Raw genomic sequence first — 18,116 nt, 5'->3', positions numbered from 1 at the left:
GCGTGTGTCAATAGAGGAGCCCCAGGCCCGGGTCTGGGCCTGACACGTCCATGGCCTGTGCCTCCAGGGGCTCCGGGCTCAAGGAGAGGCGTGATGGTAGATGACACGGGCGCACTGATGAGGGGCCTGAGCCCAGTCCTGGAGTGGAGGTTGGGGATTCAGGAACGGCTTCTTGGAGGAGGCCAGAGGTGTGCTTAGGATGAGCGGGTGTGTGCTTGGGGCTGCTGGGGAGGGAGCAGCCTGAGCAAAGCCTCGGGGGAGGGAGAGGCTCTGTGATGTTTGGAAGACTGAGATGTTCCTAGAGCTGGGGGTTAGGGAGGGATGGCTGTGAGGAGTAGTGGGGGAGGCTGGATGGAGTTTCTTATTTCTCTCAGGCTTCATAGCCCAGAGGATGGATCTCTGCTTGGTCCAATCCTCTCCTTTTAGAGATGAGAAAGCAGTGGGCCAGGAAGGTTCCTGGCTGGCTCCAGAGGGTAGACAGCGGCTTTTTTTCTGGGGGCGCCCTTTCCAGTACACAGGTGTGGGGAATGAACCAGTGGGTGAACAAATGAATTCCTTACCTGGCCCGTGGACTGGGGGTGGCCCGCCTGTCTGGGAGATCCTTCCCTCCCCAAGTCTTCATTTCTGATTTATGGTCTAGCTCATAGGAAGCATCCTTCTGCAGGAAGCCCTCCTGATTTGTCCTTCTCAGACTCCCAGGGGTTCTTCTTTCTGTTCCATTTTGAGATTGAAAATCATAGCACGGTCTCCATCACTAACATGTGATATGACCCGGAGTAAGCAGACACCTTTGCCGTCGGGGCCTCAGTTTCCTCATCTGCTACCCAGGGCTAGCAATTCCTGCCTCAAGGGTGACTGCTTTGAGGTATTGAGCTGGTGTGGCCCCACTGGGGTGAGGGGCTGCCAGCCGGGGCCCAGAGCGGGATGGGGGAACAGACACACCTTTGAAAGCTCATCTCATCTGTTTAGGGCCTAAAAATAGGCCCCAATTGCCAGGTGGGGAAAGCCCCAGATGAGAGTCTGTTAGGGCCTCTGCCTTCACACCTGATGCCCCATGTGGGGCAGAAAGACCTTGGTCTGTGCCCCTCCTGAAGGTGTGAAGAGGCCGCTAGGGGTAGTCGGGGAGTTGTGGTTCCTCCCCAGTGCCATGGCCCAGGGGGCCCAGTTGGGCCTGAGTTACGCTTCTCATCTCTGGGACATGTAGCTAACTTGTGAAATGTTGGAGGCCCACACAGCTACTTGTGGAGGCTGCTGGACCCACTGGACCCACTGCGGCCTGGGCGCTAGATCCCCTGGGGGCAAAGTGGAACATTTCCTGTGCCACCAGGCCTGGGGGGCTGAGTGGTGGAGGTCTCCACCCTGTGAGGTGGGAGAGGGTAGGCCAGACCTCAGGCTGGGGAGACACCAGCTGGGAGGAGGGGGTCCTCCTGTTCAGACTGGGCCCCATGACTGGAGGGCAGAGTCTGGGGGGGGGTCTGATGCTTCTCGGTCACCACCTTGACACTGAGCTCCCCCAGGAAATGAAGCTTTTAGTTTGAGCCCAAGGCAGCAGACCCGGAACCCAGACTTCACTCTGTGCTTGCTGCGAGGCCTGCGCTGGTCTCTTTGGGGATGGAGGTGGGAGGGGGGAGGTGACACAGAGTCCTGAAGCCCTAATGAGGCAGGAAGCTGAGCATGAAGCTGTGCAGGGGCAGGTGCTGGCTCCCTGCCCTTCCAGCCCTTAGCCCTGCTGTGAGCCCAGGGCCTCCCTCCCCCATGCCCAGCCTCAATTTCCTCCCCTGGCAAATGGGGGTCAGTGACGCTAGCGTGCAGGGTCATTTTGAGACTCACAGGAAACCAGGTGGAGGCACACCCAGTACCTCACGAACACCCCCACAAATGGCAGCAAACCTGGGAGCCTCCATTCGGCCGGAGAGGACAGAAGCTTGGAGGGGCCAGTCAACTTGGCAGCCTGTGGTGGAGGAAGAAGGAGAGCCCCCCCGGCCCCCCCGGCCCCCCTCTCCCCACCCCCGCCTCAGGCTCCTGGTCCGGACCTCGTGGGGAGGGTGCGCCTCTTGGCGGTGACTGGGTAAGAGTTGCCTCTAAGAGCCAGGGGGCCTGGCTCGTCCAAACTTGGAGTCCACGTGTCTCAGTTTCACCTGCAAAGTGGGGAGCAATGGGGAGAGAAGAGCTTTTCTCACGAGGCTGAGCTGAGGGTGAAGGGCTGCGGGTGTCCCCAGGAGGTCTTGGCCTCTGCCCTGTCCCGTGCTAGCAGTAGCCCTCAAGGGAGGGGGGTGGCCTCGCTCAGAAGGTAAAGAGGGGATTGATGGCTTATGAGAATAGTTTGGAGGCACGGTGTGTCCCCAGATACCCAGGAAGTGGAGGATGATGGGGGCTTTGGCCAAACCTGGAGAATGACCCTGAGCCCCTCCAAAGGCCCACCACGGTACTTCACTGTTTGAATATATCACCATGTATTTGCCTGTCCTTCTGCGGAGGCTTGCTTCTAGTCTGGGGAGGTTATAGTTAGAGTGGCCGTGGGGGGCTGTGGTTCGCCGACCACACACGAGCACTTCTGCAGGTCAGTGCGTCTTTCTGAGTGGATCCGTCTTTGGTAGCAGATACGTGTCACCTCATCTGCTCCTTGTGACCACCTCATGAGGCAAGGGATCCTTCCCTCTGTTCCACAGATGAGGGAACTGAGGCCCAGAGAGGCAACCTGGCCGGGTGGAGGGGTCAGTGAAGAGTGGAGGGGCAGGGGTGGGGGCGAGGAGAGCAGAGCAACAGCCTTGGTGGGGGTTGGGGAGGAGAGCCGGCTCTGGGGCAGAGCAGGCAGCCTGGCCCCGGGCGGCAGCAGAGCCCGGACTCCTCCAAGAGGGCCGGGCAGATGGTACCTGGGGTTGGCTGGGGAGATAATGCTGTGAGGGAATGCCCCCCCCCCCCACCCGCCGCCCTGGCCTTCATAAGTGTCTGCAGGAAGTATGGGCTGGTGAGGAGGGGCTGGGGAGGAGAGTTTCCTCTTGACGCTCGTGTGTCTGGTTCTCTTCTCTTATCCCCCCCGCCCCCAGACAAGCCAGGGGCCCCCAGGGAAAACAGGGTGGGCAGACGAGCTTCAGCGAGGGTGTGATGACGAAGGTGATGATAATGGTTTAAATGTGCTGCTACCCTTGGGTGGCTGGGCCACCAGAGCCAGAGGACACAGGGTCAGGGTGGGGGTGGCCCTGAAAAGGGAGAGGGGCAGGAAGGGGTGTGCGCCCTGGGGACCCACTTCCCATTTTGCAAACTGCATTATCTGTTGGGGAAGGGTTGAGGACATGCCCGGGCCTGGCTCCTTGTGCAACCTCTGCCAAGTCATACTGAGCACCACCATCCCCCCACCCCCCCGCCCACCGCTTTCCTCCAGTGTAAGTGGGGGGACAATCTGACCTGGTAGATTTGCCAGGAGCAAATAAAGTGGAAGGCTCAGAAAGGGTCCTGCATTGGCTGGCACCTGGTAGGTGCTCACCGAGGAGTGGGTCTCTGTAAAGGGGACCCCCTGGCATCTCAGAGGGTGGGGCTCTGCCCACCTTCTTCTGAGATGGTGGGTCCTGAGCCCCCAGAGGTCAGAGAGGGTGAGCCCACCTCCTCGGACTGGAGAGTGGTGTTTGAGCCCTAGAATTGGGGATTTCGTGTCTCCACCGCCATGATTGTCGTCGTGGTCGTCATATCAAGATGTCACTGCTGTCACTAACATCAGCAGCAATGTCACGGCCATATTATCAAGGCAGTCCATCATGGCTTCCCAGCATGCCCACTGGGGTTCTGTCTATCGCCTTTTGTCTGTTACCCGGTCACAAACATGGTCACCTCTATTATTGCTGCCCCTGTCGTCAAAACATTCACTGCCACATGATGGCCCAACCCAGCCACATGATGGCCCCCCACCTCCCAGCATGGTCGCCCCCATCAGCCCCGCCCGGCCAACATTTTGTCCACACTCAGCTGGGGCTTCGCTGCTGTTGTGGCCCTGGCCATATTCACGGGTGCCCCCGTGTCTCCCACCTTCCGTGATTTTGCCGCCTCTAGTTCATTCAAGCTGTTGGCTGCTCCTCAGAACCACCAGGCAAACCCACAGGCCTTCTCCTGACTTCCTGGCCACTTGCCCCATTGCCGAGCTCTGGGAAGTTGTGCGTGTTACTGAGAGAGAAGGGACGAGTTGGGGATGGGAATGGGAACCGAAACCGGGAAGAAGCAGAGGGAAGAGGTACAAAAGAGGAATGGAGAGCAGCGGTGATGGCGGGCTGGGCTGAGCCTGGCCACCACGGATGTGGTCTTGTCGCCTGAGCCCTGACTCCGTGTCAGGACTGAGGCTGATTCTGGTTCTGCAGCAGACTTCCCGCGTGAACCTGGGCTGGTCACTGCGTTGTCCTGGGGCTCAGTGGCACACTGGGAATGTTCCCTCCCTCAGGGAGAGGCATTCCTGCCTGTGGGTTTCCCTGGAGTTGCCCTCTCAGCCTCTGGGCCTCTGCATATGGTGTTCCTTCTTCCTGGAATGCTTTTTTTCTCTTCTCTGTTGAGAAACTCCTACTTATCCCTCAATACCCTGCTCGGACTTTTCCTATTTGTGAAAGCCTTCCTGAGTCTTCCAGATGGTGGTGATCACTCCCTCATCAGGGGCCCATGGTCCTCCTCGTGTCCTTTGTTATGGCACTGAACACACTGGTGACCTGTGGTTTCCCCAGGGTCCACGACACCTGCAGGCCAGGCCAGGGTCAGTGGTTTCTCTGGATAGAGCCTGGAGCCAGTATGTGCTCCAAGAGTATTTACCAGATGAACAAACAGAAGGAGTGAACGAATATCTATGCAGATTAATGAATCCTGACCAACGTGTTCGTTTATGGAGCACAAGCTGTATGCCTGGTTCCATGCTAGCTTGTCCTTTGACCTGACAGCAGCCCTACGAGGCAGGTCTGGTTATTGTCCCCATTCCCCAGACGAGGAGACAGGCTCCGAGAGGTTAGTGGCTTGCTCAGGGGCACAGAGCTTGGGTCGGGCCCGGGACCACCTGACCCATACACCCTAGCTCTACTCTGCATGACCTCGATGCTGCAGAGGGAAGGCAGAGAGAGACGCTGTGCTGGAGGAGAGGGTGGTGAGTGGCTGCTGTTTCCCAGGCTTGTGGGAGGAGAAGAGCCCTGTCCTGTCCCCAGAGGTCGTGGGTCACGGGAGAAGGCAGCTCTTTGTCCTGGTGGGTACTCACAGGGGTGGGGGGTGGGGCGAGAGGCAGGTGAGGGCCTGGGCCCTGGGACATCTGGATGCTGGGGGGCTCTGGGCCTCTCCCAGCATGCACTGTAGGTGAGCCAGTTAGTTTCCCAGAACTACAAAGCCTCTTGGTCAGGGACATGGGTGGAGCGGTGAGGGCCTTCTGATGTGCAAGGTGCATCTCCGGGCGGGCCACCCTGGGTGCCCTAGAGGTGAGAGGGCATGGTTTGCAGGAGTTCAATCATCCTAGGGGCCCTGGGTGCAAACAGGAGTGTTTGTCCTCATTGACCAGAGCAGGTAAACTGAAGGTGGGGCTGAACTGGGAACTGGCCCACTGGGAGCTGGGAGGCAGAGGGTGGTCTCGTGTCCCAGCTGCCGGGTCCTGAGAAGGGGTGGTGGTGGTGGTGTCTAGAGCTGCCTGGCGGGGGAGTAGGCAGTTGGTTGGCAAGACCACTCAGCCCTGGGTGGAGCCTTAGGGGCACAGGCTCCAGGGTTCAGATGCCTGCTGGGCCATGTGACTTCTCCTCTCTTAGCCTCTGTTTTCTCATCTGTAAAATGGGGGAAATATTGCTTCTCTTGCAAGGTTTTGGGAGACTGATATAAGCCTGTGTGTGCAGGTCTGAGCACACAATAGGTACTCAAAAAATATCAGTAACTTTCCATCCCATCTTCTAGGGAGGCGAGACTCCTATCTTTCTCCTGGATTGAGGCTGGTGTCTTCTGCCAAAGGTTAGGGGGCCAGCAGAGGGTCTGAGGCTGATGCTGAGGTTGCCTGGCTCTGAGACTTGGGGCTGGTGCCTGCCTTCTATGGGCCTCAGGGTTCTCATCTGGCAAATGGGAACAGAAATCTCTCTCTCCCCTTCCAGGACTGTCGGGAGGAGAAATGGAGGAAAGGCTGAGCCTGGTTTTAAACCCAAGGGGTTTGTACAAAAGGAGGATGATTTCTTGCCCCTGCTGCCCTGGGAACAAGCTGTGGGGGGAGGAGGGCGTGGTGCCCCTCTGACTCAGCCAGGGCGCCGGCATGGGAGCGGGGAAGGGGGCCAGGTATCGGGCAGAGGCCAGAGGCTGGGAGGTGCTGGAAGGATAGCGGAAGGTGTCAAATCTAGGGCTTGTTGGCCTGGGCTTGAATCCTGGCCCTACCCATTACCAGCTGGAGGCCACAGACAAGTCCCTGGCCCTCTCTGAGCCTTGCTTCCCTGGTCTGTGAAATGGGGGTGGGAGTATTCACAATAGTCCCTTGGCTTGTTCTGGGAGGATCACTGGGACGTGAGGGCAGCGCACCTTAGTCAGGGTGTACCGGGGTCCCTCCCCTTCCCTCCCTTGCTCAGGGTCACGGGATACGGTGGGGTGGGGGGGTGGGGGTAGCTGGGATGCTAATGGCAGGATGACAGGTGCCGTGGCAGGGCTGGGAGAGACGTTTAGGGCCCGAATTTAGGGGCTGCGGACAGCTGTGGGTTAGCACTGGTCTCCAAAGGGGGGTGATGCCTGAGATGATGGGGGGGGGGGGCCCGGGAGGACAGTATTAGAATTTCCACTTTTCAACTACGTTCTTTAGTAACTTCTGTGTGTGTGTGTGTGTGTGTGTGTGTGTGTGTGTGTGTGTGTGATGTTGGTAATAACAGAACAGTAGCACACGCATATAATTTTGAAAGAAAGAAATATAGAGGAGTGTGTTCAAAAGGTTTTACTGATATAGGTGCATGATCGAAATACCCGCACACTCTGGGGTACTGGCTAGCGGGGGCTCCGAGGTGTTTCAGGGAGTGGGGTGTGTGCAAAGACACCAGGACACCCCTGGGGGACTTAGACTCCAGTCTCCATGGTGTCCGCAACTTGCCGTATGTCCTTGGGCAAGCTGAGCTTATCAAACAAACAGAGGGTGCTTAGAAGATAAGTGGGCAGAGACCCTTTCAAGCAGCTGGGAGCTTGGGATTGTCTGATTCTGAGCTTCGTTCCAGATCTCCGACAGTTCTGGATTCATGGGACTTCCAGAGTCTTCTCTTGCCACACCTGGTAGATACTCATGTGCCCTTCTAAGCGCAGCTGCATCTTATTGGTGCTCTGCTCACACACCCCCAGGGATGGGGAGCTCACCCCCTCGCAGGGTGTCCTGTTGTGTCCTGGATGGACCTGTCATCTGCCTCCCTCCCTCCTTCCCTCATTAAAGGTGAAATTGGGGAAGAGAGGGGCTGGAGCCTCAGGCTTCAGGGGCTAAGGAAGTGGTTTTTCTCTTTTGCGGCTACTTCCTGTGGGTGCCAGCCACAGCCCCCACAGCATCTGCCTTCCCCTTGGGGCTGATCTCAAACTTTTTGGTGAAACAAAGCGTTTTTGGTTCACCCTGTACCAGGTAGATGGGGCAGCTAGATCGAGCTCGCTGTCCACCCCCCGGCACCCTGCTCTTGGTCCGTTCCACGACCCCCTATAAGCTCACAGGAGCCAAAAGCAGATTGTGTTTGCTGAACGCTCACTGCAGGCCTCGGGCTCAGTGCTTTATAAACACAATACAATTTATTCCTTCCTAAATCCAGTGATTGCCAGTTTCCAGATGAGAAAACTCAGAGATGTGAAATGACTTGCCCAAGGTCACATATGGACCCAGGTTCAGCACCATCTCTCTCTGACTCTGGAGCTCAGCTCTTCATCACTCTTCCGTGCTGTCCCTTTGTGCCCCCTGAGCAGAATGTAACATGGCAGGAAGACAAATTGAGACCCGTGTCTGAGCTAAAAAACCCTCACACAGTGAGCAAGGGGAAAACAGATGGTGGGTGTTTTGTTGCCTGTCAGCTAAGCACGAGTTACTAGTGCAGGGCCACCCAGAAAGCCAATGTAAACTTCGGCTATATTAAAAGAGGTAGGGCATCCACGGCAAGGAAGGAGATAGTCTTGTGATTCTCAGCGCAGCCAGACGGTGTCTGGAGAATTGTGGGTGTGCAGTGGTGGGGGAGGGGCAGAAGGCTTGCTGCAAGGGGGTGGACACACAGAAGACTGGGAGTTCCCCTGGCTGGACGTACTTAAAGGAGTCCTGTGTCTGATGGCAGAGGGCACAGGCAAGGTGACTTCCGAGGTCTTTTCAAATTTGTGGCTAGACTCCTGTTGTCACCAGGGCCACAACACTAAGGTCTGTCAGATTTGGATAGGGTATATTCATTGTCCATCCATCCATCCATCCATCCATCCATCCATCCATCCATCCAACACAGTAGCTAGGCCAGTGAACAAGAGAGACATAAGCCTTCCCTGCCTGGAACCTACCTTCCACGGAGGATAACAGCAATCATTATAGTGAGCAGAGCTACTTTAAGTGAATGATTCCACCCTGCCCCACTATGACCCTACGAAGCAGGTATTATAGTACCTGCATTTTGCAGATGGGGACATTGAAGGGCCATGGGGGATAGAATTGGCAGGGCTCCCTGGGGAGTCATGGGTCAGGTGCTGCCACGCCTCTGTGGGTAATTCCAAGAATCTAGAGCTCTATGCTGCCCAGAAACTCTGACCAAGATCCTGAAATGCCCAAAGCCCGTTGTGGTAAAAGGGGTGCAGAAGAGGGACCCAGTTACTGGTAGGAGCCCTCAGACGCTCGCCCTCCAAACTTGACCTTCAGTAGTCACAGTTATTGTTTTATTGAGAACCAGGTGTGGTTCTAAGTGCTCTCCTGGGATATCCTCACTCACTCTTCTTAGGTAGCTATAGGCATTAGCCTCATTTTACAGATGGAAAAACTGAGGCACAGAGAGGCTGAGCAGCTTGGCTAAGCTCACATAACTGAGAAAAGGAAGAAAGCTTGAGCCGTCTATGTGTATAGGCCACACTTGATTCAGGGTGCTCCATAGACCCAGCCCTCTGTGGGGGGAGGGAGCAGGGGTGGATCTGTACAGGCCCCACTGATGGATGTTCTGTCTGCCCTCAGATTATGAGTGTATTGCTGTTCATCGAGCACTCAGTGGAGGTGGTCCACGGCAAGATGACCTGCAAGGTGTGGCAGAAGGGCTACCTCTGGCTCGGTAGGTCCTGGGGACTCTGGAGCGGGAGGGGCAGGTGTGGGGAGAGCAGGTGCGGAGAGGGGCCCTGGCTCTGGGCAGATGGGCTGGGGTTAGTTGCCCTGCCTCTTTCCTTCTCAGCCACAGGTCTTTCCTCTGCAAGCAGAGACCTGTCTCCACCCAAGTCTCTAGGTGTGAGAACAGAGAGGAAAGTGCTTTGCAAACCCAACTGCCTTAGGAAGGTGACAGCAGGACTGTCCTGATGACATCCGTCAGTGACTGCCCACCACCCTGGAATGAGACAGAAACTCCCCATGGTGGGATCCCGCCCCCACTGGCCTCTCTGGCTCTGGGTTGCAGCACCCCCTCGCTCCCTGCTTCTGCTGTGTAGACCACACCGAGCTCAGCCCCGTCTCAGCTGCTTGGACTCCCGGTCACTCAGCTCACGGGCTACCTCCTGAGAAGCCTTCCCCGGCCTCTCCCTGGCTAAAGCAGACCCGGGCCACTCTCCCACCCTGCATCCCATATTACCCCAAATGCTCTTTTGCTATCTCCGTAGTCCCCCAAGACTGAGAACAGCAGGAGGGCAGGGTCTGAGCTCACTCCTCACTGTCACAGCCCCCACACCAGTGGTTCCCAAAATGTGGTCCTCGGAACCCGCCTGGGGTTCCTGGGGTCACCTCGGAGCTCCTCACTGCCCTCCTTGCTTTCCAGCTAACCTGGTCTCCAGCTTCCTGCTCATCACCATGCTCTTTGCCATCAGCTTGAGCCTGCTGATCGGAGTGGTCAAGGTGAGGGTTTGTAGGGGAGGGGAATAGGAATCAGGGCCTGGGGGCTGGCCAGGAGCCCCAGCTACCCTCCTGCCAACCCCCATTCACACCTGCTGGGTGGGCAGCAATGGCCACCAAGAGGGTGGGAGGCGGGTGTTTTGGGAGACCGCCCCCCTTCGCCCTGCACCCTAGAGATTTTTACGCTCTCTTGCAGTTTGGAAAGCCTCGTTTCCATACTTTGACGCAGACCCCCCCCCCCCCAACCCAAGTGTAGGGTCAGGCACATGGATACTTCGGTCATACCAGCTGGTGACACACATGAGTGAGAAGAGGAAGGGGTCATTTTAAGGTGTGGGAAGGGGAGAGAGCAGTGGGTTTCGTAATCAGGGAGAGGAACCAGACTAGGGGAGGGTAGATGCGTCAGGCTCAGTTCCACCCAGCGAGCTGGTGAGAGAGAGAGAGAGAGAGAGGCTGTGGCTCAGGCTTCTGTGAAGAGGAACCGGGCTGTCCCTTGGCCCCCAGGGGGCAGGAAGCCAGGGCCTCAACACAGAGCCACCGGAGCAGGACCCAGCAAGAGTGTCCTCCCTGGGGAGCTGGTGGCCCGGCACTCACAAGCCAGCAGCGTGGGGCAAGGAAGGAGCAGGGGCTGTTTGGAATATATGCCCCTTGCCCGCCCTGCCCCCATCGCTCCCTGAGCCAATGGCATCCTTATGGAAGCTTTGTGCCCCAGGGGGCAATTGTACCTCGTGCAGAGCCGGGTGTGATCCAGCTAGGAAAGTGGACCAGGGTTCCAGAAGGTCCTGAGACTGAGTCTTGGCTCTTTCGGCTGCCTCCTGAGTGATTTTAGACAGCCACCTGAGAAACCACAAAACCACTCTTCTGTGATTTTGTCCCCAAGGGTGGGTTCATGAGCACTCACACTGGTCACAGTCGTCCCTTGCTTGAAGTTGAAGGAGAGGACCTTCAGTGTTGGCCACCAAGGGCCTCTGACCGTGACCAAACACCCCAAGAGCGGTCCACACAGAGGAGGGTCCCACCACCAAAGCCGTGTGGCCTTCCCTCCCCCTCACTAGACCTTTGCTTATGTTGGCCCTTCTGTCTCCAATACCCTCCCCGTTTCCTTCATGGTTCTTTCCAGATCAAGCCTCAGCGTCCCCACCTCCAGGAAGTCCTCTCTGACATGTTCCCATCTGTAAAATGGACACAAAGCCCTTCCTGGCTGGGTTCTTGAAGGCTGTCCTGGCTGCTTCTGGAGGCCCAGGGGCACTTATCTCCGTGTCTCTGGGGACACCAAGACGCCTGGCATTCAGGGTCTGGGTCTTACATTCTCCGCATTCCAGAACCTCCTTCAGGGGAAGGGATGTGGGTCCACTGGGAATGACCTGGGCCCAGTCAGGAGGGGAGGATTTGGGAGAGGGCCATATTACCCAGGGACGGAAGGGAGCTTCTAATGAGGTTGGGGGGAGGCACATGGGGACCTCAGGCTGTGGGGGACTCCCTGATAGTGCTGAGCCTATCTTCTAGAACCGGGAGAAGTACCTGCTGCCCTTCCTGTCCCTGCAAATCATGGACTACCTGTTGTGTCTGCTCACCCTGCTGGGCTCCTACATTGAGCTGCCCGCCTTCCTCAACTTCACTTCCAAGAGCAGCTGGGTGGTGAGTACCCAGCCCTGCTCCACGTCCCACAGCCGGCCAGCCTGGGGGTGTGTGTGGCAGGAGGGCTCTGTCCCCTGGGCCCTCCCTTGTTGATAAGCCCAAACCCCATCAAATCAGGTCAGCTTTCTTCCTCTGTAAAATGCACCTGTGAGGGTTCCCCATCCCCATGTGTTGGGGTCATTAAGAGAGGACAGTATATACAGGGCAGGCAGCACGTTGTGGGGACTTGGCTAATACCAGCCGTCTGAGTTTACACAGCAGGAAAGGGCACATGCCCACTTCCGTGCCCAGACCCCGCTTTGTCCCTCCTCTGTAACCAAGTGGAGAGAAGGAAGATAAAGTTGATTAAAGCCAACTATGAACATCCATAGGGGAGATGCCCATGATGGAGGTGTTGATCCCTGCCTCAGCTCCCCAAAAGTTACTTTTCAGAATTTCCCTAACTGTTGTCCTGGAAGAGATTGAATTGCTGGTCCTGGGCTGGGCATCAAGAGGCCCTGGTTGGAGCCCAGGTCCCGCTGCCAGCCCTCGGCGGGATGTCTCAACAATGGGCATCTGTTTCTTTCTGGGTCCTGTGGGTTAGAAATTCCCTGGTGTCTCTGGCTGACTGTGTCGAACAGCACAGGGACCTCTGGCTTAGGGCTTCATTGCTGGTTTGTCTCCTTCCTGCCTTTGCCCTCAAGGGCCCCTCCAAGGTCCCACTGATGACCCTGCAGCTGCTCGACTTTTGCCTGAGCATCCTGACCCTCTGCAGCTCCTACATGGAAGTACCCACCTATCTCAACTTCAAGGCCATGAACCACATGGTGAGTGTGGGCTGGGGGCCCGCCCCCATCACTGGCTCTGTACTCTTGAGCGAGCTGCTTCCTCTCTGTGCCTTTGTGCTTAGGCTGGGTTCCTTAGAGGTAGAGCCGGTGGAGAGGGTTCTTGTGTGAGTACCTGACTGAGGGAGAGCTCTCAGGAAGACCCTCGAAAAGGGGAGAGAGGAGCGCGTGAGACTAAGGGAAGAAGCAGGCAGACCTGTGACTTCAGGGACGGCCTTGCCTGATCCAAGAGGGAACCTTGTGGTGTGAATTGCATCGCAGAAATAATATTCATTTTTTTAAAAAATTCATGGAGAAAGGCGGCACTCAACACATCTCAAGATGGCCCTTGAGGCTTCTCTGCACGATTTCAGAGCACTACCCTGTATAACTAAAGAGGACCAGATGACTGCCTCAGGTCCTTTCTCTACAACCCTTGATCAATGATAAAGTAGCCTGGCTTTTATAAAGATGCGTCCTCAGATTTTTGCAAATCCCCAAATTAACACCACTAAAGGATGTAATTATCCCTGGCGTGATTATCAGTGTAACCGCACATACAATACATGAAAAACTACAGAAGCATTCTGATATGACAGGTTGATTTCCAGTCTCACGTGTTACCTATACAACTTGTTCCCACATGCCAGCCTTGCAAAAGAATGTCACTGTTCAGGTAGGGCCTTTCGCATTTTTGAAATTCCGAATTCTGAAATTTCGAATTTTGAGAATTCGCATTTTTGCATCATCTTTCGTATAATCCCATGTTTTGGTTTAATGTTGGATTTAGTATTTCACTCCAAAGTGTGGATAAGCGTAACAGAAACAAAACACAACCCACAATCTCATTCTCGACCTTAGAAATCATTGTGGCAACAGAGTAAGTGATTTTGTGAAGTTCAGGCTTTAATTCTACATATACTCTTCAGACATGATGAGATTCTTGAATCAATGAGATATCTGAGTTGAAGAAATTAAGGATGTCCATGATAAGAACACACACACACACACACACACACACTCAGATAAACATAATAAAGACTCTCTCTAAGGGAAAAAAATAATATTCATTTTTTATAGTGGTCTAACATATTGTCCCCAAACCTAGTGACTTGAAACCATGCACAACTGCCATCTCACAGTTGCTGAGAGCCAGGAATCTGGGAGTGGCTCAGCTGGGTCATTTGCACTCAGTGTCTCTCATGAGGTCCCTCCCGCCCCCTGACATGGGGATGGGGCTGTGGACGCCAAGGGCTTGACTAGCTCTGGAGGGGCCATTCCCAAGATGGCTGGCTGGCGTGGCTGTGGCGTGCCCCACACGTGTGTGGGGACAGGGTGGTTCTGTCAGTGAGCCTAGCCTCTAGAGACGGGCCTGTGGCTGCTGGGGGCCGGGGGGGTCCAGCCAGGGAAGAGCCAACTGAGCGGGTAGCCACTGCACCTGCTTCCCTTGGTTTACTCGCCTGCCGCGGGGGACTGATGGTACGGAGTGCCTGTCTCCTAGGGCCCTGGTAGGGGTCAGCTGGGACAGCGGTTGTACCACATGGTCTCATTCTTCCACGAGTGGACCCTGGAACGGTTCCTTGTGGGCAGAAGCACTGATGCGGCCCCCAAATCTGTTGCAGAATTACCTCCCCAGCCAGGAGGGTGTGGCTTACAGCCAGTTTATCAAGATGATGATCATCTTCTCCATCACCTTCATCACCGTCCTCATCCTGAAGGTGAGAGGCCCCCCGACACGGCCCTGGGGAGGGTGGGGAGCCTGCGTTGCCCAGGCCCTCCCATGCCAGACTGTTAGGAGGCAGGGAAGTCTTCCACTGTCTCCCGCTGCTGCCCAACTTGCTCTTGGCTTCTTCCTCCAACCCTCCCCCACCAGCTCCTTGGACCCCACTTGGGATCCTTGGGGACACTGCATTGAGGGGGAGGGGGCTTCAGGGAAGACCACTGCGTTCGAGTATCAGAGACTTACTGTGTAACCCAGAGAGACCCTGATCCAGGGAAGGGGGAGCTGTTCTGTCTGAAATCAGATTCAGAAAATCTTGAATATGAGTTCCAGCTCTCCCCTTGCTAGCTGTTTGGTTGCCTTCTGAGTCACTTCTCTCTGGGCTTTAGGTCTCATCTGTGAAAGGGACAAAATTAATATTGCTTTGTCCCTGTCACAGTTTTATAAGATTCAGGCACCAAAGTAAAGATGGGTCCTGAGGTCACATTACTAGAGGTTTGGTCGTATGAAGGAGGGAGGGGAATAGTTTAATTCCTCTCTGAGGGGGTCAAGCCCAGAAGATAGAGTCCCATGTCAGGTCCCCCATTCTTAGAGAGAGAGGACAAATTGGAGAGTGTTAATAGCCACACAACCAGGAGGGAGGAGAGGTAAGAACACTCTTCCATCTGAGGGAGTCAAGGAAACCAGGGCAATTCAGCTTGGAAAGAGATGACTGAAGGGTTTTCAAATACCAAAAGGACTCTCATGGGGATTCTAGAGGCCAGGCCTGGAGGCTGTGTCCCAAAGCTCTGGGGAGGCTGATGTCAACTCAGCAGAAGGAAAGGCTTTCAAGAGTGTTCTTTTCTGACTGTGAAAGTAAAGTAGGATCATCGTAGAAATTTGGAAACTACAGATGAGCAGAAAGAAGGCAATCAGCTCACGACCCACCACCACTCAGAGACAAGCACCCCTGATACTGGGGCGCATTTCTTCTCAATCTTTCTGTGTATGTGTGGGTGTAACTGGGTGTCGCTGCCTGATTTTTCTGGCGCCCTGAGCAGCTTCTGCTGTCATCTGTTGCCAGCCTGGAAACGGAACTTCCCCCCTCTGAGCCATCCTCAAAGGATGGGCCTAGCCCAAGGGCTTCATTGAAGTTCAGTGAGAACTTTCCTGAAGGATTCAAGGAGCCAGTGTGGGGTGGGGTGGGGGGGTGGTGGTTTGACATCCTATACCCTCCTGCAGAGCCAGTCCCCAGGGCCCAGCGCACAGCTCTGTCTCCCTTGCCCCTCCAGTTCTTTATCTGCCTTTGGGGGAAGTTTTCTCTCTTCCTCACTCTGTTTCACTGGTCACCCTCCCTCACCTGCCTCCTACTTCCTTCTTTTATAATTCATTTTATTTATTCCTGCCTCTTGAGTTTCCATCATGGGGTTCCATAAGATAAGAGAAATCTCAGAAGACAGGGCCCACCCTCATTTCTTAGGAGGCACCGGGGGCAGAGACCTATATAGGTTATTGTTCCTTTGACAGGCCCCTGGGGGCCTCCCTCCCCACCCTGAAAATCCCCCCTTAACTTACAACCACTGCTAAGAGAAAGCAGTTGCTTACATCATCGGCCATCTCAGGAGGTGGTGAGCTTCTAGCCCCAATGGGGTAGAGAAGAACAATTTGCAGGACCATTGCCGGGAGGCTGGAGGGGGGCCCGAAGTCCCCCAAAGCCCCCTTCTGCACGAGGTCGTTGGGGGGGTGCGTGGAAAGAACTATATTCAGAACACCTGGGACCAGCAGGTGAGGTAACCCTGCTCTGGGACAGGGAGCTGAGCGCAGTAGCCAGATGTCACCTTCTGGGTTGAGCTGGGGCTGCCCAGGAAGTGCCTGCATCTGTCCCAGGCCTGCCGGGGCAGTGAGGACGGTCAGCAAAGCATTGTCTGATCTGGCTCTTTCTCCAGGTCTACATGTTCAAGTGCGTGTGGAGATGCTACAAATTCATGAAGTACGTGAACTCGGCTGAGGAGAGGAGCGGCTCCAAGATGCTGCAGAAGGTCAGCCCGGTGGGGGATCAAATCTCAGCCTTGCCAATCCCTGTGTCCCCAAGGGCAGGTCTCTCTCCCTTCCTGGGTTGCGGTTTCTCCCCTTGTGAGATGATTGGACCAGAAGAAATGTGGAGATCTCTTCTGGCTCTGATAGTCTAGGATTTATTCCTTCATTCATGCATTCACCATTTCTGCCTCATTGTTTGCTTTGCATCCAACCGTGAGGGTACAAAGAAAGCAGATGCCACCCCATCCTAGGGGACTGTAGAACCCACAAGAAATCCAGACACAGAGCTCTGATAGCAACGCAGTGTGAAGTATGGGGGAAAGGGAAACATTGAGGAGGTACCTGGCTTCACCTGGGGTATCAGGGAAGGCTTCCTGGAATGGGTGATACTTGTCCAAGTCTTAGACTCTCAGCTGATACAAGTTAGCTGGGAAAGGGAAGGGACCTTCTAGGTGGAGGGATGAGGTACACTTAGAAGTAGCTCATTGAATACATCATGGGAAAAGAGCAGCTGGTTTAAATTTTTGGTGTCACTTTCCTCATCTATAAAATGGGGATTGTATTAGTCAAGACCCTTTTGGTTGCAAGTGGCAGAAACCCAACTCAATCTGACTTATGTGAAAAAAAGGAATTTATTAGCTCCCAGAACTTGAAGGTCCAATGTAGGTCTGGCTCACAGAGGCTGGCTGTGAGGTTGGTCACCTGGGTGTGACCTCATCCTCTCCATCTCTTGACTCTGCTTTCCTCATGGTGGCAAAGTGACTGCCAAAAACCCTAGGCTGACATCCCCCACCCTCTTAGCAACCCCAGCAGAAAGGCCCAGGAGCATGTCTCAGGGACCAGCTTGGCTCACAAGCTATCCTCAAACCACTGATGTTAGCCAGAGAGGACGAAATTCTTCTCTGAGTGACCACACTCAGGTCACATGTCCCACTCTGGATCTGAGGGGTGGGACCAAGTTTTCTGAAAGCATGTGGATGGAAAAGGTTCTTCCAGGGAAAATGGTGCTTTGTTAACACCACACAAGGACTTGAAGCTGGGCAGGCAGAAGGAAGTCTGTCCCCTGTAGAAATAGACAGTGCACCTGTCTCGGGCATGCCGTGTCTAGTGTAGGATGTCCCCAAGGTGTGCTGGTATCACCATCATCCATTTTGTCAGAGGTCGGGGCTGGAGCCTCTTGACTCCAGGTTGGGATCCTGGTTCCTTCTGGCCAGTCCTCAGCTCCCATCTCTCTTGCTCACAGGTGGTCCTGCCGTCCTACGAGGAAGCGGTGTCTCTACCATACAAGAGTCCGGATGGGGGCCCAGCACCGCCCCCCTACTCAGAAGTGTGACACCCGCCAGGCCCCAGCCTCCATGCTGGGAGGAGTGGAGCTGTCTTGTAATCTGCTTCTCTGCTTTGGTGGCCCCTGGTGGTCCCGGGTGAATCACCCGGCTGACTTCAGGACAACCCGCTTGTGTCCCCCTCGCTGGCCTGCTTTTCCCGTGGGCCTGGGGGAGGCTCACAACTGGGTCAACTTCAGGCTGAAGGACTCCTTGAGTCTCTCGGAAATTCGGTCCAATAGTTCTTGGCTTACTGTGATCGGCCCCAGCATCTGTTTAAACCATTTGTCATTCTTAGCCCAGTGGGTTTGGTTAAAGGACGTGGAACTTGACCTGTGGAACCACGTGGCTGACAAATGAAAAGCATGCTTCTCAGTGCAGGGAACCAGTTGTGGGGGAAAGCTGCCATCCATTGCATTGGTTTTAGACAGTTGTCCCTTCACATGGCCATGCGGCCAAGTCATCGTCCCTGGGTCCTCTCCACCAAACACCTACGTCCAATTTCTGGTTTCAACAATTACAGACAGCCAACCACCAGTCGATTCAAAGCAGAGATAAAATTCACTAATAACAATAAAAATCAAATGAGCCCCAAACCATTCTCTTCCATTGAGTCCAGTAACTGGCTG

General features: G+C 55.2%; 1 protein-coding gene across 1 annotated transcript in view; it reads left to right on the top strand.

Annotated features, from left to right (window-relative positions):
- The window catches only part of LAPTM5 (lysosomal protein transmembrane 5), a 23,216-nt gene extending 5,439 nt beyond the window's left edge, over positions 1-17,777 (top strand). Inside the window, exons 2-8 of the mRNA XM_059376937.1 lie at positions 9,131-9,224; positions 9,915-9,991; positions 11,495-11,626; positions 12,310-12,432; positions 14,052-14,147; positions 16,075-16,167; positions 17,409-17,777. Of these exons, the coding sequence (XP_059232920.1) occupies positions 9,131-9,224; positions 9,915-9,991; positions 11,495-11,626; positions 12,310-12,432; positions 14,052-14,147; positions 16,075-16,167; positions 17,409-17,498 (705 nt within the window). The 3' untranslated portion in view covers positions 17,499-17,777. The remainder of the gene's footprint in view (positions 1-9,130; positions 9,225-9,914; positions 9,992-11,494; positions 11,627-12,309; positions 12,433-14,051; positions 14,148-16,074; positions 16,168-17,408) is intronic.
- Positions 17,778-18,116: the final 339 nt, after the last annotated feature.

The sequence above is a fragment of the Mustela nigripes genome, chromosome 14 (assembly GCF_022355385.1).
Source record: "Mustela nigripes isolate SB6536 chromosome 14, MUSNIG.SB6536, whole genome shotgun sequence".
Taxonomy (NCBI): domain Eukaryota; kingdom Metazoa; phylum Chordata; class Mammalia; order Carnivora; family Mustelidae; genus Mustela; species Mustela nigripes.
This window is presented reverse-complemented; position numbering and strand designations above follow the sequence as displayed.